The following is a 27,977-nucleotide window of genomic DNA, read 5'->3' on the forward strand; positions in this document are numbered from 1 at the left end:
CCAGCTGCCAGCACAGCGGTGATGGCGAGAGCCTCTCCCACCTCCTCAGCAGCGCTAAGGATGTCTGACTGCAGCTTCGGCCTGCTCCCCGCTGGCAAGTGGACATCTCCTGAGGGCTCCCAGGCTGCCAGAGGGATGTCTGACTGCCAGCTTAGGCCTGATCCCCCGGGGAGTGGGCCTAAGCCAGCAGGTGGACATCCCCTGAGGGGTCCCAGACTGCAAGAGGGCACAGGCTGGGCTGAGGGATTCCCCTGAGTGTACAAATTTTTGTGCACCGGGCCTTTAGTCTTTTATAATTTGATAACATATATACATTACAAATCAACCTTTTAAAAATTTGACTCAATGTGAATAAATATCCAAGATAAATATCCATCAATGGTTCAATGAAATAAATTAAGATTAGGACCCTATCAGGCTACGTTCAGGACCAAGTAATAGATTTAACGTGGGAGATTCTTCCCCATAGCAGTAAGCACCATAATGTACATTCTACTAAAGGAGAACTGGAAATCTGATCATTTTTTTTACCTTTTGAAAAATGAATATCATACAATGTTAACATAAAGCAGAGCACAACATTTAAACAAAATGTGATCTTAATCATACAAATGCTTAGAATAAAGACATGCAGGAAACAGCCAGAACATTAGCATGGCTGTAGCACATTTCTCTCTGCTAACTCAAATTCTGTCTTTCCTTCCCAACTCTCCTTGGTACCATATTTGCTTAGGAAGTACTTACTAATTTTTCAGGACTCATTTGTCAATGAACACTTCCTATGAGCAGAAGCTCTTCCTGATGAGTCTCAACCACAGAGACAGTTGACATCATTCTACTTTATGATCCCTCACTATATACTGTTCATATTTCTACTGAAGCACTTTCATATGAGTCTCCTCCCATTAGATTATAATGACTTTGAGAACAAGACTGTATCTTATTCATGATCATATCTCCAAATAAGAAATGTCTGGTAAGTGAATGAATAAATAAATGATAAAGTGTGTCCTACGTAGCAAACAACTGTCTTAATAGTAAACTTCTCAAATATGGCCTATTTACAGGATAGGCAGACCTTGAAAACAGAGGTAGGAAATAAACACTTAACTAGAAGCATGGACATATAATAGTCTGATACTCTTGGAAATCATTGCAGTACAAATAACCACATGGGCTCATAACATAATGCCAGTGGACCTACACGAATCCAAGAGACAGAATGAGCACACGTCTGTCCCCTTGTTTGTACACGAAGTCATGCATATATTGTTTATCTTTTCTGAAGCCTGAATGGGAAATGTGTTTTTAACAGATTTAATCAATACGCCAACCTACATTAAAAAATATATAAACCCACACAATAGATAAAAAGCAAAAGGCCAATCAATAGCCAACAGGGCAGCTTAACAGCCACTCCAGCAGAGAACTGTCTGAAAAGACGCTTCACACTCCACTGTCTGCACGATCCACAGCTGCTTGCTAGTGATTTGTTGCCAGAAAAGAACATCTATTATCATAAGCCAGTGTGAACCTAGCAATTTCTCCAGCAAGAAGCCCACAATGTACAATTAGCAATGTAGCACAGGTAACTGGCTGGTGAGGGTAGGCTGAGGACCCACATTTATCCCCTACTCTTCACCCCACCAACCCATTAAAAACACAGCTCATTTCTAAATCCAGGAACGTGATATGTGTTAAGGAATCGTGTGCCACACACAGACTGTCCCACATTTGCTTCTCCAAGGCACAGAAGCAACAACAAGATCCAAAAATTATATACAACTTAAAACAGTTGTCATGAACATGCTAAAAAAGGAACCATGGTGGTGAGGATAGATGTGAGGTGTTTCAAATTGCTATTTTCAAAGACTCCCCCACAAATTAAAACTCTTTTGTGTATGTGTGGGTATGCACAAGCGAGCTGGATTTTGTGCAACATCTTGCTATGTTCTGAAGGAGAAGGGGATTCAACAATAGGCTACCAATGGAGGTGGCATGGCCTCATTATATGGAAAAGGGATCTGGATTTGCATGATGTATAATGACTACAATATACTGAATCTCTCCAGATCTCAGTCCTGATTTAAAATACCAATAGGAACCCAATATCCAAAAACAAAAATACCCCTATAAGAATCCTTGTAAGGTCCCATTCTCATGTTGTTTTTAAAATATAACCCTAATATTGTGTTGTTGTTCAGGTGGTATGCAATCTCTGAGAAGTTGGCCCACTCTGTTTTGAATATTTCAGAAGAAATAAAAATTTTCTTTTGCTAAATGTTATTGATTGACCCCATTGCATCCTACATGAACTCAAGATTGCTTCTGGGATGGTTTTTTTTCCATTATAAATAGCCATAAAAGTAACCTAAATGAAGCTCCTTATGATTTTACCATAACAAGAAGTGGAAAGTCATGTCATAAAACTATATAAGACAATTAAGAAATCAGTTATACTTTAGTTTCCAATGAGAATATTTCTGTTTCTATCTAATACAAGGAAATCACTCATACAAGGTAATCAGCCACTGAATACATGTCATACCTTCATATCCACTATATCAGCTTTGCATCTATCTTCATGAGAATGAACTTGGAATTTACCCCACTGCCTCCATCAACCCAACATGCTTTCACAGAGAATGAGAAAATAAATTAAAACCACCCAGGACTGGTCTACTCATACTAAATGAAATATAGTTCTAAGTGTAAACTTGACTCATGGGTTTATGTAACTATAACTCAAAATTGTCAAGCAAATGCCAAATTTGGCAAACAGGCAAAATAAATAAATAAATGAAAGAGATAAAAAAAGTTTGTAAGTGATAGAATCAATGTTAGAAAAAGGAAGAAGATTCTAAAATGCAAACATTTCTTTAGAAACTTGCAAGTTATCCCCAGATATAATTAGCTTTCTTACACATGATGAACTGAGCACTTTATTTTGGAAAATATCATAGCCTAGCCATTTCCTCACTGAACAATTTTCTATTCTTGGATGTGCAATAATAAATTGAGATGTCTTCATTTCCAATAACTGGATCAATCTGATGTCCTGAGAAAAAGCTCATAGAAAATGAGAGCTCCAAACCATATCCCACCCAGAAAATGCTGTTTGCCATTAGATTGAATCTCTAATGAATTCATGTGGTTTTATGACAGCATCTTAAGGAATACAATTAATTTTTGATATATACAACATTCTAGAAAATATACTATTCCTAAGAATTGGATGAAGGCCAGATTTCTTTGATGACACCCCACTTACAATGCCGTGCCGCTATTCTGTTATATAGATCAAAGCCAGGCCACCTGTGGTTTGCATGTTACCAAAGCAATGGCCTCCTTGCTCTTTCATTTAAGACTCAAACCCTGATTTGCTCTATATTCTTTCTCCTTCATCCTGCTTCTTCTTTAATTCACTCACTCCATCATTTCTCCTCTCTTAAATTTTCCCCACTACTTTTGCCAATGATCATGAGCCTTTTTTTTTTAACTGTGCTGCTGACATGCTCAATTCCTGATGCAAGGTAAGTCACCAAGAATTTGCTAACATAGGGAAGCACAGAGAATAACAGGTAACTTCATTTTGAAAATGTTTGTGAGATGAAGCAACAAATTACAACTCTAAGGGTCAAGGTTGACCTTGAAAATAATTATCTATGATGTAAAGTAGTGAGGCTGATTTCCCAGGTGGAAAAAAACAAACAAACACAAAAACTGATTCTGATGCTGGTTGCAAAAGAGAAGTTCCCCTCACATACTTTAAATGTCAATCATTAGATAAAGAGACATCCACTCCAATAATTAGCCTATCAATTTGATGCATTTAGTTGGGTTTCATTAAACGTTTACCCACAGCCTCATGAGCAACATGCTTATTGTTTTAAACAAACAAACAAAAAAGTTTATATACAAACTTTAGTATACTGAGATCCTATAATCCTGTATCTGAATTTTATACATTCCTGTCATTCTACAATTAAGATGTATTTGCTCCCATGTCCATACAGTTATCCAATTTCAGAAGCCCTGGTCCACTCTCCAAGAGGGGACTGGACAAGAGGATTCTTTCAGAGATTTGAGTTCAGAGGTTTTATACAATCAAAAATTCAATTGCATTATCCTATATAATAAAAGCCTAATATGCTAAGTGCCTGGTCGACTGGTTGGCAGTTCAACCAATCAAAGCATAATATGCTAATGATATGCTAAAGCCACTCAACCGCTCACTATGACATGCACTGACCACCAGGGGGCAGATGCTCTGACCAGTAGGTTAGCTTGCTGCTGGTGTCCGGCTGATCAGGACTGAGTGAGATGGGCCAGACTTGCCCTGGGGCCCTCCTATGGTCCCTCCCTGGCTGGCCAACTTCCCGTGTCGTCTCTCCCAGCCCCACTCATGCACCAGAAGGGTCTTTTGGTCTGGCCTGTGCCCTCTCGCAATCTGGCATCCCTCAGGGGATGTCGGAGAGCTGTTTTTAGCCTGATCCCACAGGCCAGGCCGAGGGAACCCCACTGATGCATGAATTCGTGCATTGGGCCTGTAGTTTATAGAATAAAAATCTAAAATATATTATACTAACTCTGGATATCTTAGAAATATTTTGAAGGATGAGAAGATACTTCCACAAAAGAAAGCTGACTTTCCCCAATCCTCATCCTAGAACTTCATTACATATCAACAAGTTGTTCAAGTTGGATGACATGACATCCTCATTCTGGACTGAGACATAAAATCAGAAACATCAGAGAAAGCTGAAAAGATTCCCACTCAGTTTTAGCAGAAAACAATGCCTTGCCTTGGGGACATACAGGAACTTATCAATAAGAGTAAAATACGTACATACCTTCTGAAGATTGTGCGTGTTCACCATAGTTACAGCAACTTACCTTTCTGCCTGTGCTGTGTGCAGTCTGTTTTCCACTGGGAATGTTGTGTATGTGTGATATGGGATAAAGTTGTGAGGATAGAAAAACATTAGGCCACCATTTAGGGGGAAAATGGCTTTCTATTGAGGTCTATGCAGACAAATTGAAAGGAAAAGAAAGAGCATATAATACAATTTCCAAGGTTCTCTTATGGGTCCATAGCTGCCTGTCAAATCATAAATATGAAAACTGGACTTTCAGTAAGACCAAATACTTGGAAAGAGCAATCGGATGCTGAAACCTTCTGTAGAGAGGGTGCTATAGATACAGAGGCACAGGCTTACATTTAGATCAATGAGTATCAAGGGATTTTTTCTCTACAGTGCTAGAATCCTCACTTGCTTCTCCTTCATGTATCTTAAAAGACTAACAGACCATATGAAGACCAAAAACTATGAGAAAGGTGAAAAAAATAAAAGAACAAGAGACAACTACACACATGGAAAAAAGTTGAGCAATAAGGAATCAAGGAAAACCAAATAGTCATGATAGGGATAATGCTGTAATTAACACTTACTCACACATGGGCAAACTATACCATGGCTTTGCTGTTTGCTCAGATAGCATCATACATCTTGTTTATGAAACCAAGGGTCCAACAGACTGAGTTCAGATCATAAAACAAACTCATACCATGAGTTTAGGCTGTATTTAGAAAATCAGAAGGTCAGCAGGACATACAAAGTCAGGGCTTTTTTAACACATCTCTTTCCAATAAGTAGTCAGAAATTTCATGCATTTGTTCACCTTTCAGTGGCCATCTTAGGGCAATAACATGATAAGGAAGTGGAGACCTAGGTTACAGATTCCCATGGCACTGAAATATGTCCACCAGCAGTGCTAGTATCACCTCCAGGAAACCACAAAAGAACATTGGTTCTTTATTTTCCCAGTCTCTGGAGGAGAAAATTGCTAATGAATCTTTCAGAAGAGCTACCCTTTTACACAATGCCCCTCCAAACCTCTGAACTCTTTGAAAAAAATCCAAGAATAAAAAGGTTGTACTCACGATCATTGCACTGGTTTCCAGAATATGAGGTCATGGAACAGTCACAGGTGAAGCCTTCCCATTGCTGCATGCAGACCCCCTGGTTGGCACATGAATCCTCCTGGCAGGTTGTACTTGGTCCTAGTAATGCATACAAAAAAAAAAGGAAGAGAAGAAGAAGTAGATAGAAACGTGTTAAAATTCATCAAATTCAAAGCAATCACTTGAATGTACTATCCTCATGCCCCAAAACATTCAAAGACACAACCACCAAAAATGTCAACTCTGTATCATGCAACAAGAATTTAGTATGTACAAAAGACGACAGAAATACACACTTAGCCACACACTACCAACAGTTACACACAGAGGGGAGAGGGCTGAACACACTGTTCTCTTTTAGGCAGACCTTGCGAAAGAACTTCATCTCTACCATTCAACTAGAAAGAGATCTCACTTGGGCATGGTCTTTCTACATGGATAATGCTAAAGCAGAAAATCACATGCCCATGATTCTCATGAATTAAGGCACAGATGTCCCTAAAGCAGTGATGGCGAACCTATGACACTCATGTCAGAGGTGACACGCGAACTCATTTTTTTGGTTGATTTTTCTTTGTTAAATTGCATTTAAAGATATAAAATAAATATCAAAAATATGTCTTTATTTTACTATGGTTGCAAATATCAAAAAATTTCAATATGTGACACAGCACCAGAGTTAAGTTAGGGTTTTTCAAAATGCTGACACGCCAAGCTCAAAAGGTTCGCCATCACTGCCCTAAAGTCTACTTTGTAACATTAAAATATGTTTGATGATAATTCAAAGGAGGCAAAAATAGCAGCCAACATGTATTGGTTGGTTCTTTATAGGTAACAAGCTCTGAGTCCTAAGCACTTTGTCTCTGAGATCTCATTAAGCTCTCCAGTAGCTCTAAAAGGTAAGTACATATGATGGCCATCATTTCACAGATATAAAACCCAAGCTCAGACAGGTGAAATAATTTACCCAAGGTCACACATTTGCTAACTAAAGAATCCTGATGTCCATCTTTGGTAGACTAGTTCTGAGACCCAAGCTCTCAACTACCTCAGTGGTTTCAAAGTACAGTCCTCAGATCAGCGTCACCTGGGAAGTTGTTAGAAATGTAAATTCTTGGGTTTGACCCCGGACATGCTGAATTAGAGGCTTTGAGGGGAGGCAGAAATCTGTGTTCCCACAAGTTTCTAGGAAATTGTGATGCAGACTAACATTTGAGAACCAGTGCACAGCACCATGCTGTCTGCTGCTATAAGTTTACACAGGTGTACTCAATCAGGGTGCCCATACACCAGAGATACAAAAGAATTGTTTAAAGTTTGGAAAGAAAATCTTAGAAATGATGCTCATTTTAAAAATCACATTCTTTATTATTTCTATTTCTGTGTGTCTTTCATATACAAGTAACATAACTATAATGATACATGTATATAATATATACATAAGCATATCTTTCAAGGGGCATTCTCAAAATCTTTTCTGGATATGAATGGGCAAGTAAAAATGTTTGACAATTTCTGTCTTTCAGATTTCCATTAAACTCTCTTTTTAGGTCAGCCAGGGCCACTCTTTAATCATTCTCTCTTTCTCATTTCTCTATTTTGCCTTAACATTGGGATTAAAGTTTAGCCTACACCTTTCAAATTACCTGAACTAACAGGATATATCTTAATATTCAGGATAACTATGAATTTCCCAGAGAGACTCAGCAAAGGGGGTGAGCCCTTTGAGTGATCCAATGTATGAGCTAGGATCTGATGAAAAAAAAACAAAACAAAAACAAAACAAACAGTCCCCCTCCCCATTTACAGAGTAAAAATATATACATTGCAATAAGTGCACATTTCACAAATTCCAACCTAAGCCTCATACAGGCACAGGATTTTGAAATGTAAGAATGCAGGGTCTTAAGGATGCATGCACAAAAGAAATACATGGCTACAAAGGGTCCGTCTTCCTGGTGGCAAGACATTTTATATTTATTCATGAAGGGTGGAAGCAGTACAGTCCATCACTCCCAGTACAAAGCTGTTAAGATGTGACATAAGAAAGTTCAAGACAATTACTAACGCTGGGGGAGCAGCTCAGCTGCTGGGTTTCTGCAGGGCTGTATGCCATGTGCTTCCCCCATGTGGAGATGAAAAGAGGTACATGGTCATGTTCTCAGTGGGTCTTAAACTTGTGCATTGTGTAGCACAAGTCTCATTAACAATGGCAAATCAGGACAGCTTCCTTCAAAGGATAAAGGCTTCTGAGAAATTCATGGGGCTCCCTGACCAAACAGCTCTCCCTAGACAATGGGCTAGTAATTCAGTTGAACTCAGAATCAGAAACACATGGAAGGCTTTCCCTTGAAAGACAGCAGAATAGCAAAAACTGGGAAAACACAAGAATTCTTTGCATGTTGATTGAATCTGAAGACAAAGGCTTTCCCATGTCTTTCCCTCCCTTCCAGCCAAATTTTAAACAGTTTCCTAGGGCCAGTTCAAATGCCTCCTCCCTATGAAATATTCTCCAGGAATTTTAACCAAGTCCCCCTCTTCATAGTGGCCCGGGCACTTATTATCTGCCTCATTAACGTCCACATATGATAATGTTCCATTTAACACTTTATTACACATTGCACTGTCCTCTGCTTATATAATCCTCTAATTGTTTCATGTGGGTTGTTGCTATTTATCCCCAAAAGACGGAATGCTGCTTGCTGTGAGAAATCACAGAATATGCTTTCACTGTGTCCTTGCTGCACTAAATAGCTCTGCCAGCTGCAGAGCAAGTGTTTCTGTAAATGTTGAGCTGATCTGAATTGCAGCCGCCTGATTTGCCTGTGTCTCATACTTCCAAACCCAAGCGTGGGAGAACGTCTATGCTCTGCAAAGTGAGCAATCTGTTCCATTTGTCAAAGGTTGCTCAGGGGACTCAAACACAGAGGGAGCTGTAGGTAATTTCCAAATTCCATGGGATTTATTTCACATGCATTAAAGGGGGAGTGCCATGTAGAATCTGATAATCCCTGAACACTGACTACATTGTATACATCTAAGAAAAAGCACATCACTGAGGACCAGGGTGACCTGCAATGACCTTTTGCCGATCTTGCCTGTACTGGTACCTCCTTTCCAGGCTGAGATGCTAGGCATTTGCTTCCTTCTCCAACCTCATTTCCTTTTACTCACCCCCCAGCTCACAGTGTTCCAGCATCCCTTCCTCCTTCTAATCCCTCTCTAATACAGCAGTGTTCACAGTGTTGACCCAAATCAGCAGCACCTGCATCACCTGGGAAGCTTTTAAGAAATGCAGACCTACCAACTGGAGGCAGGGCTAAGAAATCACCTGTGACTTGCCCACTGGTTGTTATTTTTTTAAATATATTTTTATTGATTTCAGAGAGGAAGGGAGAGAGAGAGAGAGAGAGAGAGAGAGAGAGAGAAGAGAGAGAGAGAGAGAAGCATCAATGATGAGTGAGAATCATTGATTGGCTGCCTCCTGCATGCCCCACACTGGGGATCAAGCCTGCAACCCAAGCATGTGCCTTGACTGGGAATCTAACCATGACCTTTTGGTTCATAGGTCGATGCTCAACCACTGAGCCACACCAGGCAGGCCCACTGGGTGTTCTGAGCTCTGCTCCATAGCAGGACCTCTGCTCTTATACTTCAGGCCCATCTCTACCTTCAAGGTCTGTTTCTCTTGCTCCACCCACTTCCTGAAAGGTTCTTCCTGACCTTCAAATGACTGGTTCATTCTCATTTTTTAAGTTGGAGCTCCAAATGGGCTTTCTTAAGATTATTGTATTTAAGAAAGGCACCACCAACATTTCATTCACTCTCCACCATATCTCCCTGTTTATTTAACTCACAATTACATGGCCTGTAAATAAGATACTTAATAAATCCTTTATGTCTGCCTCATTCTACTGGAATATAAGCCCTTTGAGAACAAAAGTCTTGTCTCTTTTGCTCACCTTCATGTCTCTAATTACTGATAAAATATTTGGTATAAACCAAGGGCTCAGAAAATATTATTGAACATATAAAAAAACCAAACATTAAAGAAATAAAGTCATTCTTTTATGACATAAAACCAAGTGGTTTTCCTAATTAACAACTCACCCACAGTATTTACCAATATCAGCTCCTATAAATAATTTTCTATTTGGAACAAAGCTTTTCTTTTGGGAGTGATTGAATTGACCACATTTCCTCCCCTTATTTAACTATTGGACTCATTCAATCTTACAAGATGATAGACAAGGACTCTTTTGTGTCTCCAATGCCCATGGCCATTATGCAGTAACTGTGTTGAATGGAAGAGAGAATGGGTTAAACTCTAAAACACTTTCAAGATGATAATATAAGTTCCTACTCTTCCTTCAAACTATTTAAGTACATCCTTTTCTGAACAGACTGTATTTCATCTCAATCTGTCTATTTTTCATAGATAGAGTGCCTCCCCCCCCCCAAAAAAAAAAAGGGAGGGAGAGAGAGAACAAGAAACAAATCAGAGAAAAAAAACAAAATGCCCTGGGGGGAAAGTTTTGTTCTAAATGCACATCCATTGATACAAGATAATCTTGTACAAATAAGAGTGAGAACATAACCATAACAAAAGAGAAAGGCACTTACGTAGGTGTGTCAGACACTACACTAAGTGCATTTCAGATATTAATTCAATTAATCTTCATAAACACATGATGAAGCAACCATAGTTAAAATTACTAAAGAATCAGAAAAACAAGAATAATATTCCCATGAAAGACATCCAGAATTTCAAAGATAAAATAAGTTTTTATTGCTGAATGAGTCTGAAGGCAAGGACTTCATAAAAGTAAACTGAGTCATAGAAAAGTTAGGTGATTATTTGCAAGACCCCACATGCAAGTAGCAGAGTGAGATTTCAAATCCAAGCTTGCTAACTCCATGGCTAACCCACCTAACATTGATGGAGGTGGGTAAGCCAGAGGTGTGTGTGTGTGTGTGTGTGTGTGTGTGTGTGTGTGTGTGCTGAGGCTGGTGAACTTAAATAAAGTATTCCTAACCTACATCCAGATAAAGATTTTAATGTAACAATGTATGTGCTATTTTTTTAATCTTTATTGTTTAAAGCATTACATATGTCCCCTTTTTTCTCTCACTGACCCCTTATAGCCTGCCCCTGCCCCTACCCCTGCCCCAGGCCTCAACCACCCTATTGTTTGTGTCCATGGGTTATGCATATATGCACATAAGTTCTTTGGTTGATCTCTTCTTGCCCACCCACCCCCACCTTCCCTCTGAGACTAGACTATCTGTTCCATGCTTCTATGTCTCTGGATCTATTTTGTTCATCAGTTTATTTTGTTATTTAGATTCCACATATGAGTGAGCTCATGTGATACTTTTCTTTCTCTGACTGGCTTTGAATAGGGACGAGCTATGTCAAAATTCAAGTAAAAATAAAAGAGAGAGCCTAGTTTTGACCTATTTTATGAACAAAAATATGTATCGTGTGTGCTTATACATATAACAGACATTCTTAAGGACTTAATAATTTCATCTAAAATATTCTTCCACATCAACCTAAAATTCCAGATATTCTAAGATAACATAAAATTCCAGATATTCTAAGATAACATAAACTTTGGGAATTACATATTCAGAAAGTTTCATTATTATTAATAATAACTTAAAACTGCACCAACGCTTAGGAAAGCCCTGTATGGGGATAGTGTACACAACTTTTATATTTGATATGTAGTCAATACTCACTAAAGTAATCACATATTCTTTTGAGAAAAAAATGGTGACTTTCCTTTGGATAGCAAAAAAAGTGACAAGGTGACAGAAGTATGCATGAAAAGACGATATAAGTTGTCACTGATGTTAGGACTTTGGTTTCTAACTCTCAATTCTGTTTTTAGTTCACTGGGAAGGATCACATTGTGTCTTTTCTCTATTTATTTTTTTTCAGATGATAACTCTGAAGGCTGCCACGACTTTCCCATCATTCTGCTTGAATGTACGATTGTTTGGTCTTTAAGAACTGTCCCAGACAGTCATTTCATGCCTGTTACTACTGAAATCCACCTTTGCAGTTCATGCAAACTGATTTAGTCAACTCCTCTTCATGGTCTAGAAAATCACAAGTTGACAGAGTATCTTTTATTGCTTGCAGGTCCTTGAGATAGAAGTGCTGCCCGAAGCACAGGACATTGGTATTGGAGTGTATTTTCCTTCTGTTAGTGTCAAGTAAGACTTAAGCAAATCTAGGCCTCAAACACCCTCTTTAAGATTGATAAATATTGCTAAGCCAGCACCGCCTGGTCTTGGCCATATTGTGGAGGTAGGCTTGGTGAGTGGGAAGTCTGGTAGTGATACATCTGGTCTGATTTCCAATGTCTATTTATCCTAAAGGCCCAAGGCTGGTAGACCAGTAGTAGGCACCAGGTGGGGTTCACTTAGCAAGATCCATCGTCTTTAATCTCAAAGCATCAGTTGTCAAAGAGCTTAGAATCTATGACTGAAACCTAAATGTGAAGCATTATCATAGTAGAGCTTTGTGCCAACCAAAGGGTTTGCCCACCCCATTCAAAGCACAGCTGCCATGAGAAGGAGCCTTTTGAGAGATGCCATAGATTGTCTAAAGAGTTCTCATCTTCTACCTTCAACTTTATTTTCCACTCCTGATAAGTGCATACACATTTCCACTTTTACTTTTTAAAATGTACACTTTTTTCCTAGAGAGAGAATGAGTGAGCAGCAATTGGGTGGGGAGAAGGGAAAAGAAAAAATAGAAGAAAGAAGATGAGTACATATAGATATACTAGAGGCCCGTTGAACAAAGAGATTCGTGCAATAGGCCTTCCTTCCCCTGGCTGCCGGCACTGGTTTTCTTCCAGCACCCGGGAACCATGCCTTTGCTTTGGCCGCAGCGGAGAAGCCAAGCCTGGAGGCTTCTCTGCTCTGACCCCAGCAGAGACGGCAAGCCTCTTCAGTCTTCAGTGGTCTTCAGTCGTCCTCAGTCTTCAGTCGTCGTCAGTCAGTCTTCAGTCTTCGCTCCACGCCTGTGTATGCAAATTAGCCACCATCTTTGTTGGGTTAATTTGAATACTCATCCTGATTGGCTGGTGGGAGTAGCTAAGTGATGACCAATTTGCATGTTTCTCTTTTATTAGTGTAGATGCATCTGTGTATCTGTGTGTATGTGTACCTGTGGAAGGCCCTTAACAGCTTTATGTGCAATCGGTACCCTCTACTGTTAAAATATAAGAATTAAAAGTGTTGAAGTTTCAGGGAGGGTATATGTGACATTAGAAATCACCTACTTACTTAGCTACATGTCTTGGTCCCTTCAGCAAAACTACTGCTGTAGCTCTCAGAAGTATTTCTACATTTACAGTGGTGGATTCTCTTGGCTTTTCTGAAGAGAGTAATTTACAGACAATATAACATCCATTCCTTTTTAATTGACAAAAACCCAATTCACTTCCATTTAATTTTAAAATAAGAAAGCAATTATCCTTAAATGTGTCAAGTGTCTTTCTTCATATAGAGAGAGACAACTGAGAAGTGAATGTTCTATTTCCCATTTTAAAGAAGATTAAGCAAAGCTGAAGAACAGGGTCCTAAATGTTATACAATTTCATTGGCAGGAAAGCAAAGAGCAGCTGTGTTCCCAAGATCTTCCCTTTGTATCCCAAAGGCAAGGATCTATGCCTGGCGAGTGCTCTAATGGCATTGACACTGCTCTGGTCAAACATGCTCAGGTGCTTATGGTTCCTCTTTTCAAAAGAGGGGTCAGAAAAGTCAATTGGTTAGGATGACAAGTGAAAAAGACTGACACAATCTAACACCTGGGGCATTTCAATAAAACCCCTGTTCTCACGTCAGCCCTCTCATCGGACATTAGGAATAAATAAGTCAAGATGTACATGGAAATTGGTTGAAATCATGAGGCCCTCATGAGGTCTTTATCTCCAATGGCTTTTGATGGGTCCTGTGCTGGTGAATATCAAACAACCAGAACTCCCTCCCAGAAAAAATAAATAATAACAAAGCCTGATCTATAATATTTCTATAACTTGATTTCTGTAGCATAAAATACTCCCACCACAGCCAATTTCAAGCGAATTCATGTTATTCGACCTCAACCAGCTTGCAAAATATCTGAAAATCCCTCTGCTGGTGCCAGCACTGCCTATGATGGCCAATGAATTGCACATTATAGTTACACTTTGCGAGTGAAGTGTATTTACCCACACAACACCTCCATGGCCATGGAGGGGTAGGAGTTGATGTCTGCCCCTGATAGGGTATTTGTGAAGGTGAGAGAATGGCTGGCATCATAAGGCCATCTTGTTCGAACCACTCTATATTCAGAGGGTGCCTGGGTCTTTCACGAAAGTCAAATGATTAGATAATCCCTTCCTTTTAAAACCATGAACAGGCCCTTAAAATTCAATGCTGCTTCAGAATATGTAAACTAAGACTTCCTTATCTGTGTTTCCTTCTTTTCTCAGCACTGATGTAGCTGCGTGTTGGGGTAAAAAGGAGTATATTTATGAAAGAGAGAAAATGGGTTTCAAATGCCAGGCTCAACAAAAAGACATGTAATTTAAAATATTTTGCTTTAATAAAATTGTGCAAATATCATCTAGAACGTGTAGTGAAATATCATTGATGTGAAACCTCTACCATAAGATAAGCTTGGGGGACACTCCCAGACACTTTCTGGTCATCTGTGCACTGTTTCTGATTTGGAAATAGGCAAATCCAGAGTCATCACATGGCACAGTTGGGAAAGGTCACAGGCTTTAACCCTTTTCGATCCAACCTCAAGGCTGACTCAACAGACCAGGCGCTAGGAGCAAGTCCAAGGTCAAGCAATAAGAACATTAAAAAGTTCAACATTCAATCCAGTCAATTAATTTGGACCAGACTATTTGAATTTCAAAAATAACATTGGGCTGCAAAGGTTTAAAATCCAGCTTTGGCACTTAATAGCAATGTGACCTTGGGCTAGCTCCCCAAATCCTCAGAACCTGTTTCCTCATCGATACTAATAAAAGGGTAATATGCTAATTAGACTGGTCAACTGGCCATCTTCCGGATGTCTTACTTCCTTCCAGACAAAGCCATGGTGGTGGGGGCAGAGGCAGAGGCAGTTAGGGTCGAGATCAGGTTGGCAGGGGGGTAGGGGCAAGACCAGGCCGGCAGGGGTCGGCAGTTGGGGGTGAGACCAGGCTGGCAGGGGACAGCCATTGGGGACAACCAGGCCTGCAGGAGAGGGCCATTGGGGCGACCAGGCCAGTAGAAGTGGGCAGTAAGGGGTTACCAGGCCAGCAGGGGGAAGCAGTTAGGGGCAACTAGGCCTATAGAGGCGGGCAGTAAGGGGCAACAAGGCTAGCGGGGGTGGGGGGAGGCATTAGGGGTGATCAGGCTGGCAGGCAGGTGAGCAGTTAGGAGCCAGCAGTCCCGGATTGTGAGAGAAATGTCCGACTGCCGGTTTAGGCCCTATCCCTGTGGGACATCCAGTTGGACATCCACCGAGGGATCCAGGATTGGATAGGGTGCAGGCCGGGCTGAGGGGAACCCCCACTCCATGCACAAATTTCGTGCACCAGGCCTCTAGTCTATATAATAAAGATAGAAATTATTACTACCTCATATGACATGAGTATTGAATAAGATAACATATGAAAAGCTTACAAAATCATTCACAAAATAGTGATAGTATCTACCATACAAGGTTGTGGTCATAATGGACATACAATTAGCCAAGCCTTTATTTAGCATGTGCCTACCCTAAATAGACCCGCAATTAAGGGTACTGTTGGGAGGGAAAATCGAGCTCTCTCCACCCATTTTAGTTGGATGTGTAGTCAGTCCATAGTCTAGAAACAAGACAGATTAAGGTAGTAGGTCATAATTACACAGTTTTCCTGTGAGAAACCTATTATACAATGTTGAGGAATAAGAGACAGGAACCACCGTGGTAATTCCATTTAATTATCATTTCCCATAAAACAAACCATTTTGAAGAACTGATTTCTATTAGGCCACATGCTACATTTTATTATTACATAAAATGCAATGGAGAATATGATGCAGCCCTTTGCTTTGGAGAAAACGAAGTGGGGAACTATAGACTTCACAATAAAGAAAGTTGGAGAATTAAAATTTCCTTTACCTACAGATGTGTTTGGCCAACTCTTATCTCAAATGACTTGAATGAATCTTCATGTTTTCAAGGAATCCAAACTCAATACATTTATTGACTTACTCAAGATACACAGCACTTAGAACCAGATTTAAATAATCCCTAACCCCCACCCCCACCACCTAGCTACCATCTGGGCAGAGGGGCAACATACATTTCTAGAAAATAAGCCATGCAACTCCAGAAATAAAACTTGCTAGGGGAATTATAATGGAAATCGGGGAGAGGATATTCTGATTAATTACCTAACCCAATAAGAGCTATTCTTTTATTTCTTACTAGTGCCCCGGTGCACGGATTTGTGCACATTGAAAAGATATTAATTAGAAGGTGGCTAGCGTGGTGGGACTGTGTGAGATGGACTGGACACGCCCTGGAGCCAACCTCCCTTGGTCCTTCCCTGGCCGGCCGCCCTGGCACTGCAGCTCGACGGGCATCTGTGGAGTGAGCAGGGTCCCTCCGGCAGGTGGGGTCTCTTGGCCTGGCCTGTGGGGATCGGGCCAAAACTGGCTCTCTGAAATCCCCCAAGGGGTCCTGGATTGCAAGAGGGCAGTTCTCAGGTGACCTACCCTGGAATTGGGCTCCATCCTCTCTGGTTCTGGGGTGCATCACCCGAGAACCACCACTACCAAGTCACTGCAGCTCAGCAGCTCCTGCGTTGAGCATCTGCACCTTGGTGGTCATTGTGAATCATAGCTACCGGTCTGACAGTCACTTAGCCTTTTATATATATAGATAGTTCATGGGTCACCTGCCTCCTCAATAGGTACAATACTTATGTTATAGTTGTGCATTTCCTTTCTCATATGGACATGCTTTTATGGAATCTTTTCCTCTCCAGGAATACAATTTTTCAAATAAATAGGAATTAGAAAATTACTTCTGAAAGGTCCATAGACATTGTAATTCTATTCAAGGGACTCTAAGATTCAAGGGACTACACCTCTCAGCAATGAAACACTTCCCACTTCCCTCAAGGGAGTACCTACTCCCTCTCCTAGCCTAAAGGCAGATTTTTCATCCCTTGAAAACTTTTTTTTTTCCTTGAAGCCTTTTTGTCATACTGTATAAATGTATCTGCTATGAAACAGAGTAACACTGTGGGGTGGCGGAAAAACAAACAGGAGAAAATGCTCATTTTCTTCCTCTTTCTTCAGAGGTTTTACTTGAGAGGGAAACACGTTTACCTTCTTGCCAGTTAAAGTCACAGGCATTAGGCTCATGTCTCTTTCCTCTGTTTTTAAGTGTGCTACTTCCCTCCTAACTCTGCTGTTTCTGGTCCCTGTCCTGCTAATCTATTCTGCCCCCTGCTGGCAGTGATCTTGATAAAGTGAAAATCAAATCCAAGTCTCTGTCCTCCTTACAATGCTTTGTCAAATGCTTTACACAAAAGCCTTGCATCACCTGTCTTTCTCTTACCCCTCCATTTTACCTTTGATCACATCCCTTCATGCACATTATTTTAGCCAAATTGAGCATCTTGTAGATTTCCAACCGGCCAACCTCTTGAATGTGCTTCTACCTCCAATCCACCTAACACAGGTTGTCCTTCAGTCTCAGCTCAAACTATGCCTGGGAGAATCTCCGGATCACTCACCTTGACCACCAGCAGTGCACACAGTCCAACAGTCCTTCTCCAGACTCCCACAGTGTATTCCACATCCATTCCGGCAGAGCAGTTTGCACTCTGCAGTGTCATTACTGGCTGATCTCCTACTGGTTTATTTGAAGTCAGAGACTGTATTCCATCTGTAAATCTAGTACCTAGCTAAGTACCCATGGGAGTAGCCTAATCCCTGTTAAATTCAACAACAGATCACTGCAGAAGTTAAAATAAACTGAATAACTTTCAAAAAACCCAACAACCCACCACCCCAAAAACACAATAACAAGAAGATGCAAGCTGTTGACTTATACAGAATCATTATTCAACTTTCTAGACTCCATCATTCTATTTCCTTCTGAATACCATTTGCCTATACATTTTAGTCTGTCTAATTTCTTTCTTCATCTGATGTTTTTTACCACCCCTAACACTTGATGGTAATTAATAATATCTGTGCCCGCAGGTCACTGTTGAATAAGCCAGCACAAGTAACATTCTACACCACAATGTCAGGAAAATAAAACAGTAAAGGCATTTGTATCCTAAAGGTCTTTTGCCATAATATGGGGAAAGAGTAAGATGACCCAAAATAATTACAAAGAATAACAGCTCCTGCCACAGATTGTCAAGTCATTCCAAGAATGGAAGAGAGTTTGGGTCAATGGAGTAATAACATAAAAACCATCCAAATGAATAGACTGCTTTTACAAATGGGAAAGTGAAGATACTCCAAACTATTATGCCCCCAAATATGTAACTGCACATTGTACAGTAGGCATAGAAATCAACCAGTTCTATGTATTGATTCCCACAAATGTTTTTTTTTCCTTTGAATGGGAACTTTCAGATCATTTTTCTACATATGAAGTCCTTATTTAAGAAGACCTGTGCTAGGTTATGGGGACTTAAAATCCACATAGTTATTACAATGGAGAATGTTAAAGTCTACAAGGGGATATAGTTGTCTAGTTTTATCTAATAAATCTGTTCATGAGAAGCTATAACAACCTTATATTGTCTCCTACTATAGATCAAATCCTGCCCCCATCTCTCTCCTCTTCATTTCCACAGTGATATGTAGACCTGCTTTGACCATTGAACAGAATGTCTAAACATAACAGCCTTCAGTATTACTGAAAGGGCCCTGCATACTTTAAAAATAAAAGTTATTCTACAGCTACATTGGACTTCAAAGTACTAATCCAGCACATTCTTCTCATTAATTTTTACATATTTGCATATATGTAATTCTGCTAACAGAGGATGAAGGAAATAAAGGCCTGACTAGAGAAAGGCCTTATAAGTTGATGTCCACTCAAGAAATAGACACTTGTACTGGCCACCTGAACGAAGTATAACAAGTCACAGCAAGGTAAATGATCTTTGGGGGGAAAGTAATTTTTTAAAGCTAGCTTTGTCTTCATAATTTCTGACAATATTTGCTGATTGCAAACTCTGCAGAGACCATCTAAAGCCCAATCTCCTGTATGAATATCAACCAAAAAATACCTCTAATGCCTGCTCCTGGCTTGCTATTCTGCATCAAAGCAGCCTGACGTAATAGGACCAGTGGACCATTACTGACTTTGAAAGCTGCCCCTTTGAATGGTAGAAGGAGCAGTTTCTGCAGTCAATTCACTGAGATCTCATTGGAAGGCATTTTAAAGGGTGTTCAGGATAAAACCCACAGATCCTCTTGTTCCCCAAGGATACTTTTTTTACTTTAGATTACAAAACAGGAAATTAAAGTGCTCAACCAAAATCCCTGATAGGAAATATAAATCTCTAGAATGCTTTAATGATATTAATATCTCCTAAATGCCTAAAATTATTTCCTTAACAATTAGTTCAGAGAAAATGACATCCTCTTCCATAAGGCCCAAACATTCAAAAGTTCTGCTCTGAGAAATGACCTCTCTGACCCCAAAAATAATAAATTAAGAACAAGTGGCCTTTTTTCCCCCTTTTCCTTTTTATAAATTCTACGTTCTATCTATAGTGAACAAATTAGAGACAACCCTCCATGTCAACTCTTGGAGAGGCATTTCATCATTTCTAGAAGTGGATTAATATGTTGGTGGGTAGTCACAATATGGGGTGCTGTCAAACCTCTTTGGTCCCCCTGAAACAGAATCATGTTCCCATCCCCCAGAGGTCTTGCCTTTGATGCTATTTTTCATGCATTGATCTGGGTTTTCTGCCACTCTTTCAGAAGAACAGAGTTCAGCCCCCTCCCACAACTGCTGCTGTCCAAGAGGTGTGACAGCTTGAAGGCCTCCCAGGAGAAGATACCAAGGGTTACACAGGGCATCTTTCAGTCCAAAGGGATAATGGGAACAAGAACCTTCTCTACCTTGCAGGTCAGCTTTGGTCAACGCAACTTTGTTAGCGAAAGAACAGGAAAGGTGAAAACAATAACCAGAGGTTAGTAAGAAGTAGAGTAAACCAGGGTAACATGACAGAAATGAAAATACAATTGGCATAACCAACATCACTCAAACAGACAATTGAAATGCTCTACAGGTTCTCCAGAGACAGCACAGACAGGGGATGCACAGAACAGGGCGGAGCAGGCCTTGTCAGAGCCATGTTAGCAGAGCAGGGGCAGGGGGACACTGGACTAGACAAAGCACAAGCAGAGGTCACAAGAGCCTTCCCCCATCCACACAGCCAACCCCCAGGCATATGGTCCAGAAAAACAATTCTTCATCGGTCAGGATAAACATCAAAGAATAAGAGTAGTACATGGTCAAACTGAAACACACATGTGCACAGAGCCCACAGAAATAATTCTGCACATGTAGGAGTTAAGCATGGAAGAGTTGCTGGGAGCACTACACACAACCTACTGAAAATGCCACCAAGGAATGTAGCCCTAGAATTGGGCATTTGTATCAAGATGATTTGGGGCCACCAAAGAGCTTGATTTGTTTCATGTATAGCAATATAGCCAAATGCAAAAGGCTGTAGACAAAAAGGCACCAAATCAATGCCCTTTCACTTTATTCATGCTAGTCTCAAAATTAAGTATGGTGTTTCTCTAAGGGTTTCCCCATCTGTGATTGTGGAATTACATTCTTAACTAGTATATGCCTCTGAAGCAAAGCTGGCCCCAGATAGAAAGAGAGATTTACCAGCTGATTATTGAATGAAACATTATTATCCAGTTCCTAGTTTTGAATAAGACATTATAAAACTCCTAGCCCAAAATGCAAGTCACTGTTAGATGTTGGCTAAGAGTTGCCCAGAAGTTGAACTTAATCTAAATTATACACCTACATATATATGAGACATAAATTTGAAACCTAATTCCAGATGTTGTTTTCTTAGTATAAACAATTGAGTGCCAGTGAGTAGTGAATTAACATGTTTTAAAAATAATTTGAACTCTTTTGGGTTAGAGAAAATAATACATTTACCAATTAAGCACCTTGAAGTGCCACTATCAATGACTTTTACAAGAACATAAGATATATCCTGGATTCTGTATACCAGATATGTAAAAATAAAACATATTACCCTATGTTGAAGAGATTCGGGTTTTTATTCTTAGTAATGACTCCTCATCCCCTACCTGTTTCCTATTCCATACATAAAAATAAGTCAGATGTTCCCCATATTGTCCAATACTCAAAGGCTTTCTTGAGGGCCCCATATTCTATACAGAGATTCAGAATGACAATGACACTCCCTTGTAGTCTCTCCAAGGTTCTGTGCCCTTGATTCCCATCCCCATCATCTTCCACAGCACCCTAAAGAGCTCCTGGGATCTCTTAGATGGGCTTATTCACAATGGTGCAAATTTCCAATGACAGCAATTTATGCTTTAACCCACTTTTTGGCCATTTTTCCAGGCCCCTTAGGCTAATTATCCAAGTCATCTGTGTACAATAAACAAGGACCTTCTTCCCTCAGCACTCATCCTCCACTTCATCCCACCCAGCAGGGCAGTCATAATGTGCCATGGGTAACCATCACAATTATCTCCATGGCAATAGAGTGCAGTGCTATTAGGCCCAAGGGACTTGCCATAGATTCAGATGGTGGAGCCATCAAGTCACAATATTCAGCTCTGAACAATCACCCATACTCAGAGGAAGGTCAGAACCCACTATAATGCATGGGATGAGTCACATCAAACTGCACATAGAGCTATAGGTAAGGATAGGGACATTTTCTCTGATCTAATGGACAAGTTCTGTTCACTAATGCTCATACTGCTTTTCATAAAGCTTTCTTAACTGGGGCCATTCACACTTTATGCTATATGTTTCAATCCCCTTTTATAAAAGTTCATTTAGACTTCCTTTTAATTCAATACTACAGCTTTATGTCCTCACACTTTGATTTTCATATTCAATAGAAATGTTCTTCCAACACAGTGACTACTGAGCATTTCAAAGGCGTGTGGTCTGAATTGGGGGGGGGGGTTTACTAGTATAAAATCCACACTTGATTTTCAAGGCTTAGTATGAAAAAATAGCAAAATGTCTTCATAATTTTGTATTGATTATAAGCTGAAATGGTAATATTTTGGGTATATTGAGTTATGTTAAATGAAATATAAAATTAAAATGAATTTTACCTGTTACTTTCTACCTTCTAAAAATGTAGCTACAAGAAAATTTAAAATTACATATGTGACTAATTATATTTCTATGAGGCATATTGCTATAAAGTTAAAATGGGTGATTTCTATTAACTTTCTTAAAGGAGGAATTGATGGCATGGTAAAAATATTTAACATTTGAAGCATGCCTTATGCTTTTCAATACGTGCTTTTATTGTATGATTTAACTTGATATAATTAATTATTCCAGGATCATTGGAATGACTGTCATTCCACAATCTTCTAACCTAAGACACCCAATTTAATTTCCAAATGCTGCATCTATCTCAGGATTGCTTTTTAACACCTGAAAGCATTAAAAGCAGGCAATAAGACAAAAATTCTTTAGTTAATTGAAATTGTGCATTCCCAGGGGAAGAAAGCAAAGTGTCTACTTTAGGTACTTGGTCATTCCCAACTTTCTGTCCCTCATGTATGCACACACCATGTTTGGCCCACAGAACTTGAGATATTCCTGGCTAAGGGGAACTACAGTGGGTTACAGGAACAATCAGTTTTATTATTAATGCCTCATGGGCAACTGACTCTCAGAGAAGGAGAAACAACTTCCATACCACAAATCAGCCTGGGGAGCTGATGGGAAGCTTTTATAAAAATGTGCTTTAAGGTGGCGAGCAAATCCAGCTGAAAGCTGGTTAAGAATAGAGCGATAAATGAAGTTGAACACAGGAGATGAATTAACAGGTTTGATGTAGTAAATCAGCGATTTTCAACCAGTGTGCCACAAGATTTTTTGAAACGTGCAATACCTACTTAGTCAAGGACACTGGCCTCTTTTCCCTACAGTGGTTCTCAACCTTCCTAATGCCGTGACCCTTTAATACAGTTCCTCATGTTGTGGTGACCCCCAACCATAAAATTATTTTCGTTGCTACTTCATAACTGTAATTTTGCTAGTGTTATGAATCGTAATGTAAATATCTGATAGCAGGATGTATTTTCATTGTTCGCAACCCACAGGTTGAGAACCGCTGCCTTAGATTGTCAAATCAGAAAAAATGACAACAGCCAACACAATAGCTGTCTGGTATGAATGAATCAAAATTATACCTATTCTTTTTGTCAGATAGGCAAAAAATATAAAACTTGTTTTGGTATGCCACAGAATTTTAGTAATTAGTTTATGTGCGCTGTGTGATAAAAAAGGTTGAAAATCGCTATGGTAAATTAATGAGGAATACAAGAAAACACAATATATTGCACAAAGGACCATGAAGCTCAACCAGACGAAAGAACACATAGATCCTTGTGACAGGTCAGACATCCTCTTTGCCTGTCCAGTTTGGTAAGAGTCACCTTTTCAGCCTACCCAGAGCATTTAGGAGAGGCTGAAAATATTCACTTCTACCCTCTGCTGGCTAGAACTAGGTTGTTTTTACATAGAGGAAAGAACTGTTGGACTCGAAGATCTGTACAACTGAGTATATGAAGAGACAGTGGATCACCTAAAGAAACAGGCTGAGCATGGTTTGTTGTGCGGCACTGATGAGTATGTGATGTTATTATGTGTCTCACATAAAATAATACCTGTAAATAATAACCCTACCATTTACTGAGTACTTACAAGGTATATACTAGGCATTTTATGTATATCTCTGATTTATGGATGTTAGCTTCCAAGGTGAGTTTTATTGCCTCATTTTACAGATGAGGAAGATGTAGATCAGAGAGGTTATGTAATTTGTCAAAGGTCACACAGCTAAGAAGAACTACTCTCTGGACTTCAATCTAAGTCTTTTCAATATGAAAGTTGTTCCACCACACCACACCAAGGCTCTGCTTAACAAAGCCTGACATCTAGTAAGTACTCAATAAATGTTAGTTTCCTTCCATCATTATGGCATTCTGACATCGTTTTCCAATCTCCTGCTAATGCAGTCACCATTAGCAACATAGGAAACATTTTGTTAATGGTGACATCCATAGGATGTAAAAAGTCTCTAGTTTTTACCTTCCCATGTAGTAAAGTATAAATAAAAGTCCCCGATGCCCTTTCAGCCATGCTGGAAGCAAAGGCACGAGTCAGGAGAAGCCTGATGTCAATGCCAGAAAAGGTCCTCAATCAGCAGGTATGTGACACTGGAAAGACATCAGCCAACATACATTCCTGGAGCAGGTGGCACATGTCTTCACATACTAGGCAATGACAGAGGACACTGATGGTGATGCAATGTTGGACAGTGAATGGGGAATAAGAGAGGACTGGCCAACTGAGGAAGGAGGCACTGGCAGAGGCAGCAAAGAGGCTCGGTGCTTGCAACAAGGCTACTGCTTAACAAGAAAGAAGGCTGTACCTTCACAGCCACGCTCGATCTGTCCGCTCCGATGGAGGGCATCATTGATGAGGTCTGGCAGGCGCCCGTTCAGGTCCACTGATGCCAGACAGCCCTGAAAGCCATCCCGGGAGGCCACAAGCTTTGGGAGGTTGCTATACATGCCTTGGGCCAGACCCGCCATGTACAGGTCACCTGGAAAGGAAAGCAGGTAGTAAAAGCAAATGAGTCAAGGACTGGAAACCTGGTCAACTAAAGCCAATGTACTATAGGCCATTTATTTAGATAATGGTAATAGATTGGGGGAGAAAAACAGCATAATCAAAATAATTACCAGAGTTTCTACATTATACAAAGAGAAAACTAACATTTCTTATGTGTCATTCATTTTTTAAACATCATCTCACATTAATCAGCACATATATTCTAGGAGGCAGGTACTGTTACCATCCTATATAACAAAAGCCCAGCAACTGAAATGGCAGAACGACCAGAGACCAGAACGACCACGGCCCCTCACCCTGGCCGGCTGGCCCCCAGTGAGTGATTAGGGGCAATCAGGCAGGCGAGTGGTTAGGGGTGATCAGGCAGGCAGGTGAACAGTTAGGGGCCAGCAGTCCCAGATTGCGAGCGGGATGTCTGACTGTCAGTTTAGGCCCAACCTGCAGGGATCCCTATGGGATTGGGCCTAAACTGGCAGTTGGACATCCCCTGAGAGTTCCCGGATTTCAAGAGGATGCAGGCTGAGCTGAGGGGAACACACCCGCCCCCACATGAATTTTCGTGCACCAGGCCTCTAGTTTTATAATAAAGCTTAACATTTCAACAAATCCATTAATTGAGTGCTTTGCATGTGCCTATTACCAATGTGATGCTGAGGGTTTTACAGACATTATTCCATCAAACTACTTAATAACCCATAAACTTAGCAACAATTACTATCCTCATCTTGAAAAAAAGTATACAGAAGCTGTCTAAAAATTTTTACCAAAGTCCTCCCATACAGTAAATCATTCAAGTGAAGTTCCAAAACCTGGATTCCCTTATCTGTGTTAGGGTCTCTTCTCATTTTGCCATTTATCTCCTCATCACTTAGCCCCCAAGGCACACTCAGAAAATGAGCCATTCCTTGAGGAGTGGTCTAAGTAAACACTGAATACATTACCTTATAGTATAATTCAGTGTCATTAAAAAAGAATATGCATAATGAATCAAAAATACAGAGTGCTCATAAACTGTAGTTTGCCTCTGGAAACAGCCTTTCAATGGTAAGAAATGCTCTAACAAGGATAAATTTCTCTATAAGGTTTACCTTTCAAATCCAGATTTTTGGCACCATTGATAACCTGAGTGACCACTTTCGTGTCCACTTTCAGGCTGTGAGTGTTACTGTTGTCCCGAGTGATGACGACGTTGTGCCACTGGTTGTCATTCAGGGGGCGGTCACTGTTGCCCTTGATCACATTGGGGCCATTCCCCAAGTCAAACACGTAGTGGATGTACCTAGGAGGGAAACAACCCTCCAATGACTTAAGATTTCCTGAAGTCGTTTAATGGCAATGTGTGCATAATGACATCTGAGCCTTCAAATCACCTACGCTAAACTGGCACCACACAGGAATAATTAAAGCTTCTTGTATCCTAATAATTTAGGAGTCAGATCCTATTCTATCAGACTTCACTATCATTTGATACTCACAGAATCTACTTTTTTAACACTACTTAGGAAAAATAAGAGCCAGAAAGTAGTGCAGGTGGTATGCTCCAAAATACTAGGGGGCAACATTTAAATTCACAGTCAATCATAGGTCTGTTTGGGGGAGTTTTGTTCTGGCTTTGCTTTTGTTTTGACTATTATTTCTCATCACACGGCAGTAAAATGTCTTGAAGATAGAACATATTTTTTTTTAAAAAAAATTACATTTATGTTCTCATGATAGTACTGAAAAAATATATATATTTCATTTGTTCCTATAAATGTTATAGTTACAGATAGTACTGCTGCCCCAAAGAAAGATACAATGTACCCCCTATTCTTCTTTTGCAAATATTAGGTTTTTTTCATAGGTTTAATGGCTACATTTCATAGTAAAAAGTCTGATAATATTGAGTTAGTAGAAGATTTTAAATAAACTTATTCTCTTCTAGCCATAATCATCACATAAATATATTAACCAATGAAAGCATGTATCAGGACACATTTTCTCATGTCCCTACTTTATGTAAGTCTTATGCTGAGATATTTAGCATGAACTATATGATCCCTTCCACTTACCCCTTGACTAGCTCAACAGCAATGAAGTCATTGCCATCCCCACTATTGAAGAGAATGAAGCCATCGGCTGAGGTGGTCTTAAACTGGAAGAAGAGGTGCATGGAGGTGTAGGCCTGCAGGGTAGCCAGGCTCAGGTAACTACTCTTGGTCTTGAAGGTGACAGGGTCAGCAATAATGTTCCTCAGTCCAAAACGAGCCTTTAGTTCACAGTAGTCAATGTCGCCATTTTTGCACAAGTCAATGTAGAGCAGGCCATTAAACATGAGGCTCTGCAAGTGGCCAATGAAACTGGAGGGGACAACGGAGATGTAACGTTTCTCGGTCATGATACCAGTTTCAATATTGTGGAATTCCAAGCGTGTGTGATCTCCAAGCATTGTACCTGTGAAAATCATAAATGAGATACCAATAAGAAAAGCTATCATGTTTTTGTCATAGCACCTTTATATATCTTTTAGGTCTAATCCCTGCCCTCCCTCCAACACACATACACACAATATTGTTTTCTTGAGTCAGTTCCAGAAAACAAAATACTCAATACACTATATACTTGATGTGGCCTCAGTGGGGGAGCTGGTTACTGGCCCAGCCCAAGCTACTACCCTGCATCCCACATTCTCATCCAGCTGCTCAGATGCCCCATCATATATGAAAAAAATACAAGATCATGGGTAACTCAAGTTAAAGGATAAAACTATTAGTTTTCTTCATTCAGGAAAACAATTGGGTCCTGGTATATACTATAAGAAGAAAAGTCTTTTTTTTCTCCTAACCCTTATTAAGACACAACAAACAAACCTTAGTTATTTACTGCCAAATAATTCACCACCTAATGATTCAGTAGCTACTACAGTCATGCACCACATAAGGGCATTTTGGTTAACAACAGACTGCATATACAACAATGATCCCATAAAAGTATAATGGAGCTGAAAACTATTGCCTAGTGATATTGTGTCCATGGTAACATCATAGCATAATGTATTACATGATTGTGGTGATGCTGATATAAACAAATGATGCTAGTACTAGT

The 27,977-nt window shown here is 40.0% G+C and overlaps 1 protein-coding gene across 28 annotated transcripts in view; it reads right to left on the minus strand.

Annotated features, from left to right (window-relative positions):
* NRXN3 (neurexin 3) overlaps positions 1–27,977 on the minus strand; it is a 1,562,383-nt gene that overhangs the window by 804,205 nt on the left and 730,201 nt on the right. For 19 of the 28 annotated variants that reach the window (XR_001360906.1, XR_001360907.1, XR_001360904.1 and 16 more), the window contains 5 exons: positions 26,945–27,326; positions 25,982–26,172; positions 24,691–24,864; positions 20,120–20,146; positions 5,945–6,064 (listed from right to left, as the gene is read on the minus strand). Coding sequence is in view for 23 of the 28 variants with exons in the window: in XM_014534703.1 (XP_014390189.1) it covers positions 5,945–6,064; positions 20,120–20,146; positions 24,691–24,864; positions 25,982–26,172; positions 26,945–27,326 (894 nt within the window). In the remaining 5 variants the exon portion in view is untranslated. The remainder of the gene's footprint in view (positions 1–5,944; positions 6,065–20,119; positions 20,147–24,690; positions 24,865–25,981; positions 26,173–26,944; positions 27,327–27,977) is intronic. The other 9 variants (XR_001360908.1, XM_014534708.1, XM_014534704.1 and 6 more) reach the window with 1 other exon arrangement.

The sequence above is a fragment of the Myotis brandtii genome, unplaced genomic scaffold, assembly GCF_000412655.1.
Source record: "Myotis brandtii unplaced genomic scaffold, ASM41265v1 scaffold132, whole genome shotgun sequence".
NCBI classification, from domain to species: Eukaryota; Metazoa; Chordata; class Mammalia; order Chiroptera; family Vespertilionidae; genus Myotis; species Myotis brandtii.